General features: G+C 32.8%; 1 protein-coding gene across 4 annotated transcripts in view; it reads left to right on the forward strand.

Moving 5' to 3' along the window:
* The window catches only part of LOC111509446 (uncharacterized), a 26,934-nt gene continuing 1,958 nt past the window's right edge, over window positions 1-24,976 (forward strand). The window contains exons 1-9 of one of the 4 annotated variants that reach the window (XM_023165203.2): window positions 1-631; window positions 6,738-6,973; window positions 7,141-7,295; window positions 7,356-7,445; window positions 11,243-11,351; window positions 11,525-11,578; window positions 13,622-13,725; window positions 17,805-17,955; window positions 20,762-21,329. In XM_023165203.2, the coding sequence (XP_023020971.2) occupies window positions 153-631; window positions 6,738-6,973; window positions 7,141-7,295; window positions 7,356-7,445; window positions 11,243-11,351; window positions 11,525-11,578; window positions 13,622-13,725; window positions 17,805-17,955; window positions 20,762-21,309 (1,926 nt within the window). In that variant the 5' untranslated portion in view covers window positions 1-152 and the 3' untranslated portion in view covers window positions 21,310-21,329. Of the gene's footprint in view, window positions 632-6,737; window positions 6,974-7,140; window positions 7,296-7,355; window positions 7,446-11,242; window positions 11,352-11,524; window positions 11,579-13,621; window positions 13,726-17,804; window positions 17,956-20,755; window positions 21,330-24,976 lie in introns of those variants that run through there. The other 3 variants (XM_023165204.2, XM_023165202.2, XM_074177123.1) reach the window with 3 other exon arrangements.

Below are 24,976 nucleotides of genomic sequence, written 5' to 3' on the forward strand. Positions count from 1 at the left end.
GTCAGTTCATTCTTCTACTTGTCAATTTGTTATACTATGTTTTCAGAGCCCTGATCCTTTATATCTTTGAATTCAATTTGAAATGGAACTTGTTCGCAAAAGATATTAATACAGTGTAGCTGATTCAGTGAAACGTAAAGAAAGTGAGCAATATGTATTCAGGTAGCGATTCCAACGAATCTCAAAAGTATCCCCAATGGGCCCTTAATCCGGCTTCTTACCAAAACATGCCCAATGAGCAAGTGGACTGGGCGGCTTTAGCACAACAGTGGATAATTATGAAAGAAGCAGGGCCCCCGCCGATACCAGGAGAACAGCCACCTGTAGTAAATAAGAAGTTTAAGGAACGCCACGGCGGCGGAGAGGCAGATATGGAAGTTGAGAATGAGAGAGAAGCTCCACCCGCTCCCGTTTGGAGCCCCAGTGAACCACCGCCCCCTCCGGGGGCTGAACCATGGAACTGGAATTCTCAAACCCAAAACTGGAACTGGAATAATGCTTGGATACCACCAAGTGCTGTACCCCCTCCACCCAGTATTACTTCCATCAAGCCCCCTTTATTACCAACTCCAAACAATGCCTACAGTGCACCGCCTGAGAGTAGTAGTGATAATGCTGTACCATTTGGCGGGTGAGTAGAAAAAGTCAAAATTTGAATCTTCTTCTATTGAAAGGTGGATTTGTCCTGCAGTTAAGGAGGTTCTCTCGAGAATTAATTTACTTTATATCCTTAGCAAATTTAGGAAATAGTTTCATTTCGACATGAATAACAATCCCTTCAATAACTCCCAAGATATTAATTTGAATTTTATGGTCTATGGGGCAATTTTGATGTGCATGACATGCTTAACGTAACTAACGAATTTATTTGATGAGGATTTATAATATCGCAATGTTAGTCTAATAGCTTTCCCATAACCACATTTTATGTGATAATAGGAATATGATATTGAAAACTCCATCATTGAACAAATAATGTGGGAAATCTTCTAAAAAAGGAAAGAAAAAACTAACTACAATAAGATCTCTACACAAATATTTGAACATTGTAGTATATGGAATTCACTTTTTCCAATTCAGTTCGCCAAACAAAAAAAACAATGCCTAATAATGGCTTCGTATGTACTTTATTAATGAAATTCACTATTTTTACTATATAACAGTCAGCATAAAGCTTATTTTCTGAATATTTCATCAAAATATATGTTGCAGACTGGACATATTTATAAGTATACTAGTACTATGTTGATGTATCGCTGCTGTTCCAATGTTTTGACAGAATCAGAAACAACGAACTTAGGTGTGCGCAGCATTATAGAACAGTGCTTTCAAAAAATTGTCCTACAGCGCCATCTTGTGGCGAGTTACAAAAAAATTGATATCCCAAAAACCTTCTCTATGAAAAATTACTTATACACGTCAAGTTTCATCACGATCGGTTGAGCGATGTAGAAGTTTATCACTTACCAACCAACCAACAAACATCCATTTTTATATATTAGATAACTTTCACTTCAAAGGTTAATTTCTCTACCTGCTTTTGAAATTTGATTCAAAGCTTATGTTGCTTAAGGCTGTTAGGAGTCCTATTCAAATTATAATTTTCCTTGAAATTATTTTTCTTGTGGTGAGAAGATATCGTGGGATTCAGCAACCTATGAAAATTTTCTCTAAATATTATATTGCATATGGCCGTTAGGATGCATTTTAGAAGAATTCCTTGTTTTTTTTTTTTTTAATGAGATGTGATATTTAAAAACCTACATAACTGTATTGTGTAATGGTTAGAACGTGTTCTGCTAAAATTTATAGCTGTTAAGCTAGCAGAACCATTTATATTCATTTCTAGGTTATAAATTTAAGCCAATTTTGTACTATATACCAGAATTGTATGCTCTTCATTCATCAACGGAGATATAATGTGGTTCTGCTAGCTTAACCTTGAGCTATGTCATGATTTTAGGCTAATTTTAAAATATATGATGGAATTGGCCGATACTTGATGAGAATCCATGACTAACGTATTCAAAAAACACTTTATTGTGAGATTTTCACTGAACAATTTTACAAACACGCAACGTGTTTCGTCATATAATGGCTTTTTTGGGCGTGTTAGTGTCTGTAAAGACATACCCGAAGAAACCATTGTATGGCGAAACACGTGTTGCGTTTTTGTAAAACTGTTTAGTGAAAATCTCACAATGAAGTGTCTTTTTAATACGTTAGGCTCATTTTAAGCCACTATTGCCTCTTAATGCCAATTTTCTGTAAGTTGTCTTTTTATTTTTTTTTTATTCATTTATTTATTATTTATATTAGAAAAATGTCGTGGAGTTCAGAAGCCTTTATTACTATCAGTTGAAAGATTATTTCCTCAGTATTTTCAGAAAATTTTATGAACGATTATATTCCTTAGGGTCTTTAGAGCTCAATTTATTGTTTTATTGACTTTCTTCAACAAATATTGATTCAACGTGAGTATTTTGCAATAATTATTCAGACACAGATAGGTTAGCTGCTGAATGTTTAGCTCCACAATAACAGCACTTTTACCTAGTTCATATGAATCTAATTAAGTTGAAACTGGTATCAAAGTGAATTTAGTGAAGTGCTCTGTGTAACTGCGCTACATATAAATACAACAATCTACGTGAATAGTGAATAATAACGCTCTAAAGATTGCAAGTTTTGAGAGTCATGTAATAGAAAACAAAAAACACCTGTTTGACAAAAAAGCAACGTCTTATCCTTATCTGTGTATCAGCTATTTGTCTGTATTTTATCCGTAGTTTTTTCTTTGGGTAATTTCTTTGACTTTTTTACTTTGAACATGGCAAACAGATGTTTCAAATGCAAAGTGGTTTTTGAGGAAAATGAATCATTTTTTGAATGTGACTCATGTAGGAGACCCTCTCATATCAACTCAGCTTGCTCGGAATTATGCCCCAGCGAATTGAAATGTATGCATTTGAAAAGGAGATCACTACAGTTTCTTTGTGAAGAATGTAAATCTGGTCTTCATCAAGTTCCAGCTCTCATTAAAGCTATTTCCGACCTTAGAAAGAAAGTTGAAGAAATGAAAATGGCTAAGCCACCAATGCCTCAGAATAACGTTGGTGAAATAGATAAAGAAGAAGTGATTTATGAAATGCTTGAGCGGCAAACAGAACCCGTCCTATCAAAGTATACTCTGCCTATAAAACATATGTATTAGAAGCTAATTATTGGTGCAACATTTTGAAGATAAAACTCAAATGCCCTATTTTAGTTGGTTGTCTTTATCACTCACCCTCAGGATCTGATGCAAAATTCTTAGAGGACTTTGAAGATATCTGTGATAGCTTATTTTCGACAAATCTTCATTGTATTTTAGTGGGCGACTTCAATCTAAACTACTCTGATGATAGTTTTTTGTTTCTAGATTGAAAAACCTCCTCAACACATATGGCATCTCGCAAATAATCAATGAACCAACTAGAGTTATTAACCACAGCGAATCGCTTATATATTATGTCTTAACGAATGAGAATAGATGTCAAGCTTAGGTACACTTATATCCAATAATAACAGACCATTCAACAATCATTGTTAACTTCACCGATATTTATAATAAAAAAATCAAGCGATAAAAAATTATAGGAACATTAGTAAAAGTAATTTGGACTTTATAAAAATGAACTCAATATCATGTGAATGGTCATCAAATTCTACGGACGTAGAAATTATTTATGAAGAACTACTGAATAATTGTGAAGCAGTTATTGATAATATTTCTCCAATACAAAATTGTAGTATTAACAGTCATTTGCCATGGTTTGATAACGAAGTTCACTGTAAAATTAAGAATCGTGATAGGGCATACAGAGCGTTCAGAAACTATTCAGATGTAGAGAAACAAAATAAATGGGAAACATTCAAGAAATTGAGAAACGATGTTGTCAATGCGTTGAAAAGAAAAAATCAATATTATTTTGAAAGAATTGATCGGTATAGAAACAACTCTAAACATATGTGGAAAATTCTCAAAAAACTAGTTAAAGGAGATGACATTGACTTTCCAAATTGTATACAGTTTGAGAAAACTGGCGAACTTATATTACTGAGAGATGATTTTGAAATATCAGATAACTTCAACAGTTATTTAGTTGAAAGCATAAATGAAATAGTAGAGATTATTGACTACACAGAATCATGGTGCAATAAAAACTATAATTTATACTACACTTTCTCTGAATTCAGATTGCTTTTGTTAACTGACCTACGTAAAATTATAATTTCCTTGGATAATAAGTGCAGTGTTCATGAAATCCTCAACTCCAAAATATTGAAACAAGTTTTTGAGACTTTCGTCAGGTTATATTGCACCTTATCAACACCTCTCTTGAAACTGGTCAAATACCTGATAGATTGAAAACTAGTACTATTGTTCCGATACCCAAAATTCCTCATAATATTAAAACTAAAGAATTCAGACCAATCAACACTTTACCTCCAATTGAGAAGGAACTAGAAACAGCAATTTATTATCAACTAATTGAATATGTTGAAAAAATACGACATTTTAATCAAGAATCAATCGGGATTTCACCAAATGCACTCGTGTGAGTCATCAGTACAACTATCTCTAAGTAAATTTAAAACTGAACTGGATAATGATAAGTTTGTTGTGGCAGTGTTCCTTGACCTCAAAAGAGCATTTGAAACCATTGATAGGTCTATACTACTAGCTAAATTGAATATATATATGGAATAGAGGGCACAGTGTATAATTGGTTATCTAATTATTTGACCAACAGAAAACAACGGGTAAGATAGAAAGACATATTCTCTTGTGAAATTGACAATGATGTTGGAGTTCCCCAGGGTAGTGTTTTGGGCCCCCCTCTGTTCATACTATATTTAACTGACATCCCATTGTTTCTTGATTGTGAATTTATGAACTTATCTGCCGATGATACTCTATTGGCATGTAGCGATGTACACCTCGAATTGACTATACAAAAAGTGAATAATACTCTAGAAAGTGTCTGCAATTATTTGAAAATGAATAAACTAAAGCTGAATGTATTGAAAACAAAAGCAGTGATAATCACCACCAAATTTAAATACAGCCAAATAGACTCAATAATTATTAACCTCAGCATTGATGATGAAATAATTGAATTAGAGAATTCAACTAAATACCTGGGATACCTGATGGATAACACTCTATCATTTGATGAACATTTTGAGTATATTCATAAAAAAAATCAAAAAAATTATTCTTTTTCCCTAAAATTGCTAGTAGTCTTTCAACCGAGTCAAGTATGACAGTTTACAAGTCAATTGTTCAACCACACTTTGACTACTGTTCCTTTATCCTATATCTATTCAATCAGAATAAATTGTCTCAACTTCAAAAACTTCAGAATCGTGGTATGAGGATCATTTTGAAGTGCCGTAGAGATACCCCTATTACTACTATGCTTAATGTTTCCCATTTCCCAAAGACTATTATATTTCACAATAATTTTTGTATACATAATATTAAACAATTTAGGACCATTTTATTTCGAACAGTGCATTGTCTTTCATCATGATATTCACCACCACTTCACTCGACATAATAATATAATTTATATATAAATATAACAAAAAACAACAACACCATGAATTCTTAGTTTTTCAAGGGTTTTGATCAGTTCAACAAATTACCAAATGATACCCATCTCTGAACATGTTCATAAACGAACTGAAGAAATTTGTTTTCAATGTACAAGTATGATATGTATTATGTGTTTGTTACCTGTAGATACATTTTTTTTAAATATTATCATGCCTATCTTATTGATCAACTTTAGAATGTATTCATCTGTTTTTCATATATTTTTTAAATAATTCCGATATGTAACAAATTTGTAACAAAAGTATTAGAAATGTATGTAAATTAGGATTTTTCTATTTCAAATAAAGATTATTATATTATTATTATTATAATGAACAACATTGAGACATATCAATTTGTTGCATTGTCATAAATTGGAATAGCGATTTCTCGTAAATACGCCCAGATTCAGTTTCATATATGTGTTTAAAGCTCCTAAAATGAATGATGAAAAAGTTTCAACTCCCCCCGAAGTTATAGATTTGACAAAAGACATAATATAATTTGTTGGCAACAAAATCCAGAAAACTGTATTGAATGTGTTATAGAAAATTTATGGATTACTGCAATAAGAAAAAAATCAGATCATTTTCAGAAAAAGTTTTACAGAATTGCAGAATTAGCCAAGAAAGTATCTGCCTTTGAATATATTTTTCATAGAAATATAATTACAGTAACTTTGTTTTATAGTTAATTTATTAAAATATTTTCATGGACGGTTTCTTGTGCAGAGCAAGGTTTCAAAAAATTGAAAAAGTCATTTTTAACGCCTAGGCATTTTTAATGTCCATTAGAAATGTCCATTATATGCTCGATAAATATCCCTGAATTTGATGTTTAATGTCTATTGGAGAAAATGTACTTTGCACTATGTTCAATCAAATTCTTTAATTACAAAAAAAATTTATGGACATTTCAAAAAGTTATCATTAGATTTGATTTAAACACTGTTCATTTTTGACTTTCTTTCTCTGATGTCCAAAGTACATAATGTAATATACATATTATCAAATTAGTATCAATAGTTATATTTTTGAGAATATCATATAACAATGAAAATGAAATGAAAAATATCTGTCATTATTCCTTACAGATATCACTCAGGATCTAACAAAGAATATAATAATTCAACTTTTTGGAGTGGTTCCAGCAGTAGTCACAAACACATAAAACCACATAATAAACGATACAGCAAAGTCAATGTTCCCGTACGTGCTACAGTTCCGTTGCCCTCAAATATACCTCCACAGGAAACGGCACCTTCCACTCCACCCACTCCTTCTTTGGATGCTGCCAAAAGAAAACAATTACCGGCTTGGATTAGAGAAGGTAAAGTAACGTCACTTAAGATATATTTTCTTTAAAAGTGAATAAATCGATAATACAAAAAACAATACAAAGATACATTATTTCTGTCATATGTTCCTTGAATATATATCTTCAATGCAAATAACATTCTTAAAATACATATTATGTTGATTTAATTTCATTATAAGGTTTGGAGAAAATGGAGAAAGATAAGTTGAAGCAGATGGAGAAAGAAAAACAGAAGCAAGAAAGGGAAGAATTTATGGAAAAAAATAGACAAAACAATAAAGAAACTATTGAAATTTTGAAAAGTACTATGAAAGAACGCCAAAGAAGCCGATTCGTAAGTATAGTGGTGAATCGCCTGAAACATTCAAGTGTGATTTTGAATATTAATATGCAGGATAGTGATGGAGAAAATTCAGAGGAGGAAAGCAAGGTTCATAAAAAAGAGGCAAGTCCCGATCCAGTGCCCTTAACGTCAGAAGAATTGGTAAATATTTTTCAAATACTCTCAAGATTTGATTTGAAAATACAATAGAATTTACGTTTCAAATTTATGCACTTATTTTTTACTATATCAGTCCATTAAATTTCTTAAGAAAATTGATAAACATTTTCAAAAAAATCATGATGAATTTTAGATAGTTCTCAATATAGTCAATCTGAACAGATTTTTTTAAATCATTATGAAAATAACATTGACAACGAGACAAAGTTTATGATCTTCATGTAAGACATGTGTGTTTAGTCAACTGAGCCTGGCATCAGATGTAGATTAAAATTTACTCATCTTATACTGGTACATAAGGTTTTGTGTCATGTTCTGTATGCCCTCGTTCGATAACATAATGAGTGAAAAAACAAATGAAGAACCTATGAATATTTCAAATGAGCGTGGTCAGATGGTTATGCTCAACAGAGGGAAATTCTCATAAGTGATTGTTTTTCATCCTAAGGCACATGAGTTTGTCTGTATTATGTCCTGAAATAATACTTGTCATATGTGATTTATAGGATCTAAAATGTCTAATGTTGTCCTACATATTTTAGTGAATAACCACTCTAAATGAATCTGGACTTCTTTATGCTTCTGGAAGTTTTGAAATAACTGACAGAGGTAATATGAAAACTTCCTTTTTCGAAATTGGACTAAACTCAAGGGGTCTTCCTACAACAAGAAACACTCGGTTTTCAAAATGGATACATTTGGGGCATTTTTTAAGTATTTTATCAGATATTTTATCATTATTGAAAGCTTTGTTGATGTTGAGTTGTTTCAGAATTTGTTTAATAATTTGGTAAAAAGTAATATCCGCCATTGTGGATTCTATAGGGAGTGGAGGAGTGGGTGATATTTTTCCCTGAAAATCAAGTCTAGAGTGAGATATAATTGTTCAGCAATAAATTTTCTTCGTTGTTGAACCATCTGTTTATGTTAATGGTGCCCAATTTTTGTCGGGCCATGGTTTATTATTGAAAATCTGATAAAAGCATCCACAGTTGATAGTCCTTACCTTAATGATTTCAGAAGCACACGTTGACAAATCATCAGAGTTGAAACAAATGTCTAGTCTTTGAATAAAGATAGAAACAACTAAGTTATGTCTAGTCGGGGATGTTTTGAATCCCCCATCCGCAAAGATCCAAGTCAAAATTCTCCTTTCAGAGAATTCTGACCTAACATCGAAAATGGAAACAGGTGGCACAGCAGAGAAAGTGTTAGCTTGAAAGCAACTTCTCGCTGCCTAAGCCTTTGCAATGGTAACTCCCTGGGTATCACCAGGTGACACCAGCATTAACTAGTTTTATTTTCAAGATGCCACTTTTTGTATATAATTCATATATGAAAAAATTAATGAAAATGCTTTGAAAATGTAAAAACCAAGTTTCTAATGAACTTAACCAAAGTACTTTGAGGGATGTGTATTTGTGCGAACTTGATGCAATAATTTCTTGTTGCGTCTGTTCACTCAAAGATAAAGTCATAGTATCAATCATACTCTGACTGTGTGAGTGATATTCCAGTAACAAATGATAACGTTCAACATGCAATCAGTCCCATAGTCTGAATATGAAGAAGCAGTAAAAAATTTGAAACTTAAGAAGGCAGCTGGAATAGATAGTATTGCACCCTATATTTTGAAAGGATTAAATGAGTGGTTGGCAACACCTCTGCTACATATGTTTAATTTAATCCTGACAACAAATGAATGTTCGGGTTTATGGAAAACAGCTGAAGTTACTACCATTTTCAAATCAGGTGACAAGATGAACATTGAAAATTTCATGCCTATATCAATAATGCCGGCACCTTTTAATTTATTTGAACAAATTATATATTCGAGATTGTATGGCTATGTTGAGAATAGTATAATGCCTCAGCAACATGGCTTTGTTTCTAAAAAATCTGGTAATACAAATTTAATCAGCTTTGTTTGTACAAGGTATGAAACACTTGAGAGTGAGTCACAACTCGTTTTAATATTTACCCATCTTAAAAAAGCTTTCGACAAAGTTGATCAAGATGTAGTATAAACAAAGTTGAGTTAGTTTGAACTCCCTGATAGCACACTCAAAATTTTTCGGAAGTTCTCTTTTAGTAGTTGAACAAAATGGAAATACTTTGGGGAAATATGAAGCTAGTTCTGAAATACCACAGGGTTCCAATTTACGACCCTTGCTCTTTGTTATGTTCATCAATGACACCCTCAGTTCTCAAGTACTCAAGCTGTTTATTATTCGCAAATGATCTAAATCTTTTTTTTTAATTGAAACTGTCAGAGACAGTGTTATGTTGCAGAAGGACTTGCAATATGTTTGCGAGTAAAGTTGTGAAAATAAACTGAAAAAATTTTGTGCTATGAGAATAACAAAGTTGAAAGAGCTGATAACATTTGATTACATGATGCAAGGAGACGGGTTAAAAAGCGTAGGGGAAATGAAAGATCTGGGTATTACATATGATGATAGACTATCCTTTTCAAACCAACTAAAAAGTATAATTAATTCAGCAAACCACTGTAACATGAACATCACATTTTTCCAATATAGAAACTATAAAAGTTTTGTACTGCAAACTAGTCAGTACGAAACTTGAATTCGGATCAGAAATTTTGTTAGGATAATATCAAAATACCCTTTTCGAAGTAGAAGAAATTCAAAACAAATTTTTGAGATTCTTGTACTACAAAAAATATTGTATCTATTCTGACTACAGAATAAACAACACAATATTATCTCTGGCCGATAGAAGAAACCAAAATATATTAAAATTTCTATTCAAAATACTGAATCATAAAGTCTACTCTCCTGTAATCCTTACAAGGATATAATTTAATGTGCCTGCGAGAAGAACGAGAAATTCTCCTATGTTCAATATACCCCTAGTTTGATTTGAAAGGGTTATATTTTTAGGAGTGATTAATTTTTTGGGAAAGAAAGTTTTTGGCTTTCTACTACTCCATCTGATACAAAAAAATGGATGAGAGAATCTTCCAAAGAAAGGAAGGATTAATCAATTTGAAAATAAGTAACTCTATACATGGATGTGTAGATCATGCAAAGAAGTATCTTTCAGACACAAACTGAAAGAAAGTCCTCCTGAAACAGCTACTTTCATATAAACATTGAATTACGCGAAAGAAAAAATTCTTTCGAAACAAATACTTTCTTTCAGTTTGTGTCTGAAAGATACTTCTTTGCATGATCTACACATCCATGTATAGAGTTACTTATTTTCAAATTGATTAATCCTTCCTTTCTTTGGAAGATTCTCTCATCCATTTTTTGTATCAGATGGAGTAGTAGAAAGCCAAAAACTTTCTTTCCCAAAAAAACCCCTAGTTTGTACTACTGGTAGGTCACCGCTTATAATCATGTTACAACTAGCCAATACATTCAACTTATTGATGTATATTGATTGGACAGTTTCTTCGAGAGCTTTCAAAAAATTTGTTATACAGTACATAACAAACTTCAATTAAGCTTGTATTAGATATTAGACTGTGAGCCATACAAATGTATCAATGTTAATTTATTTTTCAATTTTTTTTTCATATAATATAGCCTTGCATGTCTGTTTCAATAATAAATTAATAAATACCTGCATTTCAGTCAATTCCTTTCATCAATAATTTATTTATACTCGACATTTCATTTATAAATAGGAGACTTAATGAAAATTGTAATTCTTGAAAGGATAAGAAATTTTTCATTTGATTACTTAGTGTAGATATCATCATCATTCAATATAGTCAATTGGAGATAATATAAATATAAATATTTTAGATATTGAAGGTGCGTAGGACCATGACAGAAATTCTACTGAATGTAACAAATCATCAAATAGAAGCTATATGTAAGGAAGAACTCCAACGTTTCACAAAAAAGTACAAAGGTATGGTAGTTTCTAGGTTAGGGAGTATAAACCTTGAAATCTGTTTTGAAATGTGGTACCGTTGATCAGGGGCTAATTTTGTCCCCATTTATTATCATTTTGTTATTAGTTATTCCTAAGACTGTTAGCAGGGCATTTATGGGTTCGTTTGTTAAATTTATTGTAAACTTCAGCTTCAGATCTGCGTTCTTCAGCACCCAGCGGTGCCAACATTAGCAGCAGACTTGGTAAGTATTTCTGTCTCTTTCAAATTCATCTCCTTTTTAAAGTTGCAATATGAAAATATTTCATATCTTGAAATATTTCAGTTTACTTTCAACTTGAGAGATGTGTGTATGTGTGTGTACATAGTACTATCCCATCCATAGACTTATATTATTCCATCGGTTGAACTTAATTAGTGTGATATGTTAACAATAATACTTATTATATTTTTGTGAATGTGCGTTATAACTTTCCTTTATTGGTAGCATGGCCAAACGTAATATTAAAACAGGAATGTCAGAAAGATTAGCAAAGAACTGTTTGATATTAATAATCCATAATTACCACGAGGACTATAGAAGGTTATATAATACATTCTCTCACAAGAACAAAAAATATTCCATTGTAATCAGATAGAATTTAATACTAAGAAAATCTATGCATCAATTCTCTGTGAGAAATTTAATGTGGCAGAGACTGCCTCTGTTGATTTGTTAAAATTGCATTTCAATAGCAAAATGTCCTGGTCAAATTACATAACTGAAGCTTCTCATTAATTTGAAGCACCATTTTTTATCGGAACCACTATTCTTAATTTTGAAGGAAAGGAATATTATCTTTTTGCATTACTTTATTACTGCTACTTCCAAAAAATTCTATTGTTCAAATAGGGGCTTTCAAAGAAAAAAGAAATGGAAATAATTAGAAATTATATGATACCAGAGAAGGAAACCCCAGTGAATATTTTTCTTAATTTGTCTTTGTTATCAAGTGAGGAATTATTGATGTAACAATGAAACTAAATTGAATTGTATATGTAACACCTTGATTTTATTGGAGACTTCGATATGAAATTTGTTCTTGCTGTGCTAGAGTAAAGTGAGACTTTGTCGCAAGGTACCCTGAAAGGTGGCTATGATATATGCATACTGCCGTCTATTTGGTCGTGCAGTAGTTTATACAGAAACATAAGTGAAGCGCATCTTCTTCTTTTTTCCATTGACATAAATTGGGAATTTTCTAGAGGATTATCATGGTCATAACCTCTTACCGGATAGCTTCGTTGATTCTTGAAATTAATGAACTATAAAAGTATTGTCTGAACCTTTTCAAGAGTATATTCATGACAAAAATAGAAGGGTTTTCCAATAATAGTGCAATTTAGATCTAACAGAAGAATATTGAGGCAGTTTGAGGGTATTTATGTTTGTACTTGTTTTTTTTACGTCCTATAAATGGATCAATCCTGTTTGGCAATGAACGATTATTATTATACTCCGGAAGATGGTCCACAGATACGATTCCAGAGCTGCACATGAGAGGTTTAGGAAAGCGTCTATTGGCTGGGGGCTGCAGGTAGTACCCTGCAGCCAGGTTCTTACTGGGCTGAGGAAAATGTACCATGGTCTGTCAACCTTAGAAGTGTTTTATTCGTCACAAGTAAATTTCAGACTTTGGTAAATAAGCTCATCATCTATGCCTGCCGTGCCACGAACCTAATTAGGTTCTGAGCATTTGGCAGAATCTTACTATTGTCAGCTGACCTAAAAGATCACTCATCAAATGAAGTAGTGAGCTTTGTTGAGAATCTAGTTTTATTTGCCCGAGATTGTCAAGGTGTTTGAGAGATAAATCCCTTAAGATTGAGCAGTAATCCAGAACGGGTCAAACATGTGCTTTATAGATCGTTAGAAACTGTTTGTGTGTATTATATAATGGATTTGAATGTCTCCTAGGTAGCATATATACTTTTTAGAATCAGTTTTTGAAATCAGTGTTATGAGTTTTAAATAACCTTCATGCAATCATTTTGGAATTCAACATAAATACTGTACTTGTAATTCGGCAAATTTTCCATTTTGAGCAGTATTCACTGTGTGTTTTTCGTATTGCAACTTTCAATAATACGGTATTTTTATTATTTTGCTTTATTTTCATTTTCTCAACCAATTTCGATAGTCCAGGACACATATCATGACTTTTTTTCCAATAGCTACTGTATATTTTAATTTTTGAATCATTTACCATAAATTTGTTTCTAACTGTTATGAACCATTAACAATTAGGATTGGGAATGTATGGTGAGGACTCAGAAAGTAGCAGCGAAGATGAAAGAGATAAGAAAGAGGAATACTCCCAGGATTCTTTTGATTCTGATGATGATTTGAAGGTTAGTACAGTTTTATGTTTGTTGAAAATTGGAGGGAGAAAAAATATTAGATCGAATATACAATTCTAAATTGAATTAATGAATAACTTATCAGATTTTTCGAACTGGATTAGGCTTCTTTAAACTTTTCACTTTTTTGAATGAACGAATATTATTCAATCTGTTGAGCCTCAATCCTCTTTCTAACATTTGCGGAGTAGACCTGCCAAGGGAGAAAGTCACAAATAACAAATTATAGTAAAATTATTATAATTTTTGCATTAAACAAAAAAACTCACTACTCGAAAATATTGATACCATTTTACTAATTGTACACATGTCGAGGTGTTAAAAATAACTGTTTGGTGTTGAGATAAAACTCCAATAATATTCAACAGATTTGAAATTGAAGATAAGTTGATGAAAAATTGAAGATACTAGGTTGAATTATAAAAAGAACATGAAAAAAAAAATACGAGAAGTTACAAAAATATGAGAAGTTATTACTAACAAGTGGACCATCCTAAAGTAACTGGTTTAGAAAGTCTTTTCCATTTCGCAATATTTTTTTTTTATTTTATTGTTTGTATATCATTGTCATTTCACAATTTTTTTATGACACCTGCTTTCTAACCTATTTCGTTATTTCCATGTCAGGGTCAGGTCACCATAATTTGTTTTTTTCTACTATGTAGTGAAACACGTATTAGTATGTAATAAGTTTCATAGTGTTCTAGTGATGCACTGTTTGGAACCTTCGGTGTAGTAATGAATATTACTGTTTCGATCACCAAGTGATCATCTTCAAGAGGAAAATTTTCCTCTTGAAGATGACCGAAACACGTGTCAAGGTGTTGGGAAAAAACTCCAGTAATATTCATGAATAGTGTTATTTATTTTCATCAAGTAACGGGTTAGTGTATTAAAAATTAACATTCATACTCGTTCATTTCTTTTCATATTTCTGAAATATTTTCAGTATTTTTTTACTAATTTGAATATTTCGGTCTAAGTTTTTTAAATTCAGTCATTTATCAACACGTTTTGGAGAATGGAAGTCCAAAACTCATAACATTCACGAAGAAACATTGTTAACCACATTCAATTCATAATATAAATATTCTGAATAAAGAAAAAAATTACTTTGAAGTAAACTGTTTTGAAATGTGTAGATCATTGTCAGAAGTTTCCTTCAGATACAAACTTGAAGAAAATGTTTTTTCAATACAACTACTTTCATATGAACATTGAATCACTCATAAATAACTTTTTCCTATTCAGTTTGTACCCCGAACATTTGTTATTAAATTTAAACAGATATCATTATAGAAATGTTCACAACATAATACAGGGCGTTCCAACAAAAACTTGCCCACTTCTGTAAGTTAGAAACAGACGTGTAATCGAAAATTTCAAAGAACACGTCAATTTTTATTTCTAGGGGGACTAATTCTGATAAGGATTTCATACCCGAAACTTCACCTCCCTGCGGTCAGCATCTATCCCCCTATTTTTTTCAATGGCAAGGGGGTCAAGTGATACATCATTTGAAAGGTCTTTTGTCCCTCTATTACTTCTGTAAGTTTTTTCGAAATTGGTTCATTCGTTATTGAGAAATTGAATGTTGAACGTTTTATTCAAGAAAAAACAGAAAATTCGCTGTCGCTCATTTTATTGGAGAAATCAACAAAAGTAATATCAATGGCAACACAATCAACGTATAAAGTGTTCAAAATGACCTCCATCTAGTTCCATACAATAATACAGTCTACTTTCGAAAGCGTTCCTTACATTATTGAAGATTTCCGGAGTCAGAAATCGGCATTCCCGAACAATTCTCTGTCGCAGGTCTTTCAGATTTGTAGAATTTATTTAATTAGTAGTGAACGTTTTGAAATGTCGCAGAACAAAAAGTAGATAGTTGGCCACTGTCACTTCTTCACGAATTATTATTCAGTTATCTTTGCTCACTCTGTTCCAACATGGTTTATTCTACTGAAGAAAGAATAGAAATTGTTGCTACCTATTAGCGAAATAATGAATGTGCTAAAACTGCTGCAAAAATTTATAATACGAATCATCCAGACTACAACGTGAGCCATCAATGGTGTCCGGAGTCAGAAATCGGCATTCCCGAATAATTCTGTGTTGCAGGTCTTCTGTTTAACGTATTGTCAAATATAGAAAATAATCGTGAAATAATTCAAATTCATTTAAGTAAATATATGAATTGAAAGATGTTCCAACCTCAACTTCAATATTTTAACACAAAAACACTCAGTATTCAGAATTCCATCTTTTAATATTCCAAGTTCATAGACATCGAACTTGATCCAATCACAGGATACAGAAATATAAAACAATCTCCAAATATGCAAACTTTGCACAGATTGCATGCTGAGCATTTTACCTTAGTACAGTGGATCGAAGTTGCAATGTCAGCATATAAATCTTCATAAATATTGAGGTAGGTCAAGATTATAAGGAGACAGTATTCAGAAATTCATTTGAGTATCTATTGATCATCAGCAATGCAGCACGTCTCCTTTTCTTCAATTCTGCTGGATGGCAGTATAATGTAAGTTTTTACTGTTTTAATGTATTTTTTTTATTAACATTTGAGTGTGAGTTTATTCCTAAAGTATTTTTTTCCGTTTCTTCACAATAAATATTTAATCAAGTTTTCAAATGAGTTCTTTCATTATTTGGATGAATGATAAATGGGTGAAACAGCGAATAAAATCTTCTCGCAAGCGAGTACTGAGTTGCGACAGTATTGATGGCTCACGTTGTAGTCTGGATGATTCGTATTATAAATGTTTGCAGCAGTTTTAGCACATTCATTATTTCGCTAATAGGTAACAACAATTTCTATTCTTTCTTCAGTAGAATAAACCATGTTGGAACAGAGTGAGCAAAGATGACTTAATAATAATTAGTGAAGAAGTGACAGTGGCCAACTATCTACTTTTTGTTCTGCGACATTTCAAAACGTTCACTACTAATTAAATAAATTCTACAAATCTAAAGGACTTGCGACAGAGAATTGTTCAGGAATGCCGATTTCTGACTCCGGACATCTTCAATAATGTAAGGAACGCTTTCGAAAGTAGAGTGTATTATTGCATGGAACTAGATGGAGGTCATTTTGAACATTTTATCCATTGATTGTGTTGCCATTGATATTAATTCTGTTGATCTCCTCAGTAAAATGAGCGGCAGTGAATTTTCTGTTTTTTTTTTAATAAAACGTTCAACATTTAATTTCTCAATAACAAATGAACCAATTTCGAAAACAAATTCAGAATTAATAGAGGGGCAAAAGATCTTTCAAATGATGTATCACTCGACCCCCCCATGCCATTGAAAAAAATAGGGGGGGGGTAGTTGCTGACCGTAGAGGGGTGAAGTTTCGGGTATGATTTCCATATCAGAATTAGTCCCCCTAGAAATAAAAATTGACCTGTTCTTTAAAAATTTTTGATTACACGTCCGTTTCTGACTTACGTGGGGGGTTAAGTTTTCGTTGGAACGCCGTGTATATGAAAGAGTTTTGATATTATATTTCACTTACATAGAACATTATCATTCTCAACGGTGTACTTCTCAAAATTTTGGTTTGAAAACACTTGTCTTCAACTCCAAATCATTTTTTGTACCTTTTAAGACAAAAACATGCCTTTCTGGGATAAGATTTTGACTTTGTCGTCGAAAGAAGCAATTTTGCACTTATCACAATGAAAGTCCATAAAACATTCATACGGTTAATGGAGAAGTAGAAAAACAAAAGGTTTTTTCCAAACTGAAAGTTATTTAGACTGAAGGAGTAGGTTTTTTTGTTGCAAATTGAAAGTGTCATATTGTTAGGGTGATACATTCTCCAGTTCTAAGAAACAAATCCGAAATGAGACATGGGAATTTCGTTTTGGGTAATCATGGTTGGCATTGAAATTATGAAAAAATGTTTATAATTTTCATCATAAGTATTTTTGTGGAGCACTCAAATTTTCTGACAATCATTAGATCTATAGAAAAACATTTTTCATTACATGTGAATAAAACTATAAGTCATTTTTTCACTCACTTTCTCAATCCTTCAGGATTCAATAAGGCGAAAGATGACTGACTTTCAAAAGACAGAAAGAGAGATAGAAGATAGATTAGATGAAGTGGAAAGGCGGAAACCGAGCAGCAGATCTTCTAGTCCGGACTCAAACGATAATGACTCACAGGTAGACGCGAGATCTCAAGGTCAGTATTTTTATAAACATCAAAGTGTCCATTCTGGATAAATGAAAAATACTGATTCAACTTATAATTGGCTTAGTTATGTAGAACAAGCTATATAATTTTTATAATTTCTGGTTTAACTTCCAGGTAAAGTAGCTTAAGAACTGTGTCCAAGAAACTGTAGTTTTTTGTTTTGCAGTTGAAAAAAAAATAATATATTTAGGAATTTCAGCTTTCGGAACTTGGTGAATACACACTCCTGATTATGTTTATAGGTGAACATTACATATAATTGGAGTAAAACTGGATATCTCCAGTTGTAGTATGATCATATCCTTTTCATTCTGCCTTAGTGGACAGAGTCTCTGGAATAAAGTTGTGGCGGAAATGCTACACATCAATAATGACGATAGATCCATTAATAAAAGAACTGATTCAAATAATCTCAGACAAATTTATAGTTACATTGTTGAATATCAAAAAGAAAAAGTCCACGTATAATCAAAATGTTTCTCCTTGAAGTTATTGTCACTGTCTTAGTGTACACACTGTATTGGTAATGATTACATTGTTGCAATTTTTTTGGGCCTGAGAAGAGCATTCGTAACAATTGTTAGTAATATTTTATTAAAAAAATTGGAAGCCATTGGTATTGAGAGAACTGTAATAAACTGGTTTAAAGACTATTTAAGTTGTAGACGCCAAGTTACAAAAATTGAAAATAGTAATCTGATCCAGTTATTACTAAATTTGTTGCACCCCAGGGTAGTATCCTAGGACAATTATTATTTTTATTATATATATTAATGATAATGTGTATCGCAGATGTGATTTGATTTATTTATTTGCTGAAGATACATTGTTATGTGTGTAATACACAGCCCCTCTTTGATTACTGCATTACACTCTATATAGTTTTCATCAAAACTAATGACTTTACAGAACAGAGGTATGATGGTGATTCTTCGATGCAACCATTATATAAACATATGCTATATGCTTAGTGCAGTACAATGGCTATCTATTCGAGAAAGATATTACAGATCAGTGATGATTTTCATTTTCAAAATAATCAATGACCTGCTACCAACCTACTTTAAGCAATTTATTGTATAAAGGCATTCTACACATAATTACATGACCAGACAAAATGATTATTATCCCCTGCCAAAATTTAATCTGTCTATAATATATATAATTGAGTTCTTGATTTGACTACTTGTTGGGATAGGAATTTTTCAATTGGCCAGCCTGTCTAGAATTGTGGTGAGGCTGAGAAGTAAAGATACTTTTGTTCCTGTGTATAAGGCATGCTAATTCAAAAACAAACAATGAAGTCTCCATTAAAATTCCATGCATACCATACGTTTTTGTAAGATGGAAACAGATTGAAACAACTATTTACAGCATACGCCCCTGCATCTATTTGTTTATGATTTAGGATTCCTATTGAATGAAATATTCATTCATCAATGTTTATCACATGGATTTTTTTCAAGTATGGTTGGAATTCATTAAAAAAAAGAATTTTCATCTCTTCATCCCACCTGGTTTAAGCGTTCTGGTGATTTATTTATTTATTCATTTTCAAACAGGTAAAAACCTCATTACATAAAAATAATTATTCTTATGAAAATGTGAATACAGTTACATTGTATTTACGAGTAGTTACTACATAAAGCAGAATGGAAGGAAAAACATAGTTATTCTAAACTTGAAAAGTATTTTTTTACACCACTATAAACTTATTTGGGAGGGAGAACAAAGTTGATATCTGACATTAACAGGAAGTTGTTTGTTATTTTGATCATTGTAATGATAGGTGAACAGTTATTTGTTGATACATATGGTACATCAAAGAATTGAATGAGTCTTGTTGTTATTTCTTGTAATATAAAAATCTCAGAAATCTGATTTGAATTTTTTCTAATCTATTTTTATGAACAATATAGGAAAGATGCCATACTACAGCCCCATATTCAAGTTTAGGTCTGACCAAACTATTATAAAGTGTAGTAATCACTTTAATATCACTGAAATGTGCACTTTTTCTACCCTGGATAATTCAATACCATTCATTAAGTAATTGTATAGTGTCTTATTTAGTTTTCGGGTACAAGACAGGACAGAACATTTGGATATATTGAACGAATGATCATTTTCACACTCCATCGATAAACACTATTGATGTCCTCTTGTAGTTTGACACAATCTTGATGATATAGGTATATATGTGACTAAACATGTGACTTGAAATATGTATATAATTTGAAAAAATTAGTCATATTTTACCAGATTTTGCCAACTCACTTGAAGACTATTAACAAATACTACCCTTTTTTTTCAACAATTCAATTTTATGATTTCATAATGAATGTATTTTTGTAAAATTTTCTTCTCATATCTCTTGACACAAAGATTTTTATAAGTTTAGTCATGTTTGAATAACAATTTTTGAGTACATATATATATATATATATATATATATATATATATATATATATATGCATGCCTCTACCACAAGCTTTATTCTCAAACTCTTTGTTTCAGTTCCAGTACATGCTCTAAAAACATATTAATCTGTAATTGAATAGAACTGGCCGATGCATAATGAAAATCCATATTAAAACTCATTAACACAGTTTATTGTATTATTTTCACTATAAAGGGTTTTACAAAAACCGCGGTTTTTGTGAAAATCATACAATAAACTGTATTAATGAGTTATTTTTTATAATTTTTTTTTTCATGAATCTGTCTCGAAAAGCAAAAAACTACAGTTTACTTCTACCGCAAACTCTATTCCAAACTCTTCTTTCAGTTACAGATCACAAGTACAATCAAGAGGACAAAGTGTCTCAGCAGCCTCCCAAAACAAAAAGATCCCCTTCAAATTCTTCTGAAGCCAGTGACTTTTCAAACAATAGGTCCAAAAATAGTCGTAGGTCCTCATCATCAGAATCCAAAGAGTCTTACAAAAAGCCCAAAAGAAATCACCGCAGTAGATCTATGAGCTCTGAAAAGCGACACCGAACTATATCAAGTTGGTCAAGATCGAAATCACCCCCTAAAAAAAGTGACTCGAAAAGAGACTCGAATAGTTTAAGGAGAGAATCTACAAGTTCGAGAAAAAAATCATCTAAGCGCTCTAGATCCAGATCATATTCGCGATCGCGAAGATCGCGGTCTTCTTCATACAAGAGGTCCCGACGATCACGATCTAGAGGTAGATCTAGGAAATCAAGGTCTTCTTCAAGAAGTAGATATTCCAGAAGATCACCTTCAAGTAGTAGATCAGATAGGAGAAGGAGGAAAAGGGGAAGGCGGTCGAGGTCAATCAGTAGCGGCAGGGGTAAGAGGTCTCACAGACATTGAACAATCCTGAACTGAAAAAGGTTGTATATTTTGATTTTTCATATTAGACAAAAAAATGTGCAGATAGCTGGCAAAGATAATGTTTTCTTGATATCAGATCAATTTTTCTTGAAGGGATAAAAATGAAGCAGAATTAATTGTTCTCAGATTCTTCTTTTGCTGTATTGACTTCAAAACCCACTAAAAATTATAATTCTTTTGTAATAACCAATCAAGTGGCTTTCATTCAACTATCAACTTATCATGTGAATCACTGACATGATTTATTCTTTCACTTATTCATTCGGGAGCACAAACTCGTTAAAATATTCAAGAATTAAATCAAATAATAACATGTCACAGTCTCTTATCTCTTCCGAAATTTCCCCTAGCTAGATGTTTGTTTCAGCTGCAAACTTAGGATAAATGAAAGCAAAGAACTTCACAATCAGAGAATTAGGGATAAACTGCTTGCCAATCCCAACGGGTCTACATCCTTCTGGTCGGTAGCTGAAGCTGTTAATCAGTACTTTACAAAATCCACAAACACACCACTAACACAAGCGGATGGTTCAATTGCAACAACAGCCATAGAAAAAGCAAATCTACTAGCTGAACAATTTGCATCTCACCCCACAGTCTATTTTCTGGGAAATGTATCACTCACTATTCCCACACTAAAATCCACAATGCCGGAAACTACTTTTCGATAATGTCTAGTCAGGCTGATTCTGAAACAGCTCAATATCAACAAGGCGTTTGGTCCTGATGAAGTGTCCATATTCGTATTTAAAAAGTGCACAAATTAACTCGCACCAGTATTTTGCAGACTTTTCAACCTGTCTTACAAGCAAGGGGTTTTTCCTTCTTGTTGGAAGATTGCTCATGTTCTCTTTTCTCTCTCTGCTCACGTTATAATCTTCAAATAAATATAGACCAGTCGCTTTGCTATCAATTATATCACAAATCATGGAGAAAGCCATAAACCACCATTTTCTTGAATATTTGGAAGGCTTCAACATCTTGAGCAATCATCAATATCATATTTGGAATAACGCAATCGAGAAACATGGAGAATCAAGAGTTGTTACGCTCGATATTTCTGAGGTCTTTGACCGTGTGTGGCATGAGGGTTTGCTGGCCAAACTTCAATGCTATGGCTTGTCGGATCTTTTTGTGTATGGCTCTTCAGCTTCCTCAAGGAACGTTCCCTGCTTGTGGACGTCAATGAATATCTCTCAAATATTTCACCATCAGCGCTGGTGTTCCCCAGAGATCCATATTGTCTCCAACTCTCTTTTTATTGTATATCAACGACTTATTGGAAAAAATCAAGAATCCAATATAATGCTTTGCTGACGACAGCACACTTGTTTCGTCGTAACATTTGGATTCCAGGACAACGGCGGCGGATGCACATCTTCACCGGCAGCAGGAGGAGCGAAAATAACCAGGTTCAATTCAATGCCACAAAAACCTAGGCATCGATTTTCTCCAAAGAGATGGCTCCGAATAATAATGTAGGTCAGATATAATAATGTAGGTCAGACAATTCCACTTTCTGCTTCGATAAGTTTGTTGGGGGTTAAAATGGACACCAATATGTCTTGGCACAATCATGTCACTGGAATTGCAAAGGCTGCTTCTCAAAAGCTTGGAACACTGTTCCGAACCAGAAAACTGTACACACCTCAGCAACTTTTATTGCTTTATAAAGCTCAGATCAGACCTTCTTTGGAGTATTGTTCTTATGTATGGAGCTCCGCCCCTAAGCATACTCTGTAGCTGCTGGATTCCATCCAGAAATGAGCCATCTGGCTGATTATCAAATCAAATCAAAATATACTTTATTGTCCAAGAATAACAATTCTCATGACAAAGCATACAGTGACCATGATAACATCTCAAATATACAGTTAGCAAGGAGATCATAAATACACATAAATTCACACTTACAATAAGCGAACATAATTACATATACAAAAGCAACAAGATTTACACCACTAAGCCAAATAACATTGAACAACAAAACTACGATGTGACAATTAAATGAATAAAGTAACATGCCGGAAAAACAAACATTTTGTACATGAAATTACAAGGACTACCTCTAAATATATAAAGAATTAGGCATACGTTATATGACCGCCGCCAAAGCTAGAGATCTCAGCAAAAAGAATCCTGAAAGTATTCTTCCAGGGTATAGTAGGCCCTCCCAACTATGAGCGTTTTTACAGATTTTCTGAACTTGACTTCGCTTTTGATGACACGCAAGGTTAGGGGAAGGTGATTGAAAATTTTCTTGCCCTCAAAAATTAGAGAGTTGCGAATTAAGGTTGAGGAGGGAATTGGAAGCGAGATCAAGTGAAAGGAGCGAGTGTTATAGGTTGACTCAGAAGTAATTATAGCTTGGTATTTCTTGTGCATGAGGTAAGCCATTTCCAAAATGTAGATACAAACCAATGTCAGAACTCCATGTTGCAGAAACAAGGGACGACAGGATTCACGGTAATCAGAATTACATAGGTATCTAATTGCCCTTTTTTGGAGAGAGAATACTCTTTGAAATAAATACTGAGCACAAGCGCCCCAGAAGCAGATTCCATAACGAAGATGAGATTAGAGACGCGAACATCACCTGCAATCTTTATAGTCTGGAACATCGAGGAAAGATTAGAGATTTGTCTCTCTTATATAGATACTTTCACGGGAAGTGTTCAAGTGACGGTAACTATCAGAAATACGTGACGGACTATGGCTGCTCATCGTTTTGAGGTTCAACTCGGTACACCTCGAACAGCACTGTTCAAAAACTCTTTCATTTGGAGAACTGCGTTTACGTGAAATAAACTTCCTGAGAACGATTTTCCAAATAGATTTAATCTCCAGCGATTCAAACCCAATGTGAAGCACTACTTTTGCACAGGCACCACTCTTAGAGGGCTTCCTGTAGTGCTTGTGTTTTGTTTGTCTTTAAAAAACACAAAAAAAAAGCCTGTTGACGTTCTTCAAACATTTTCTCTCCACCAGATTGACTAATCATAGGCTCTACCACATATATGCTATGTGGCTGGGTGGATAGAATTTCTGAAGTGGTGATCCATCACATTCTTTTGAGGATTGAGGCTAGTAGTAGGGGATATGCTAAATTAATTAGCCTTTCGATGACTGACTCATACTTCTGCAAGGTCTTCCAATTGTAATTAAATTTCAATATTAATTAGCATTAAGTACTATTTATCAAACTCAACTTCGACTAGTTTAAACTCCTATGTATTGTAAGAGCACTAATGAAGGTTTGATTGATACAGTTGTAAATATACATTTATGAATTGGGTGTGGTATACTTGTTTCAAGTATTGTTTTCCATTTCATCTCTGTAGGTTCTTTATTAAATGGTACATTCAATAAATCAACATTTTGTTTCAGTTTTTCAAAATACAACTTGAATCTAATATACTCCAATTTAACTTTTCAATTATTTCTCTTATCGCTTGCTAGCGCTCTCACGACATTTATTGAACTAAATCTGTTCCGAACTACCAATTGCCCCACAATATGTATCATAACTGAAAGGCTCACGACAATTCCTCTGTTTCTTCTCTTCTTTAAATTTGTCTCGCAGTAATTAGTCGTATATTGGTTGTTCAGCCAAAGTTTGCTAAATTGTTTAAATAAATTTATCACT

The sequence above is a fragment of the Leptinotarsa decemlineata genome, unplaced genomic scaffold, assembly GCF_025532065.1.
Source record: "Leptinotarsa decemlineata unplaced genomic scaffold, Ldec_3_MD MMD2_tig00002159_RagTag_RagTag, whole genome shotgun sequence".
Classification (NCBI taxonomy): Eukaryota; Metazoa; Arthropoda; class Insecta; order Coleoptera; family Chrysomelidae; genus Leptinotarsa; species Leptinotarsa decemlineata.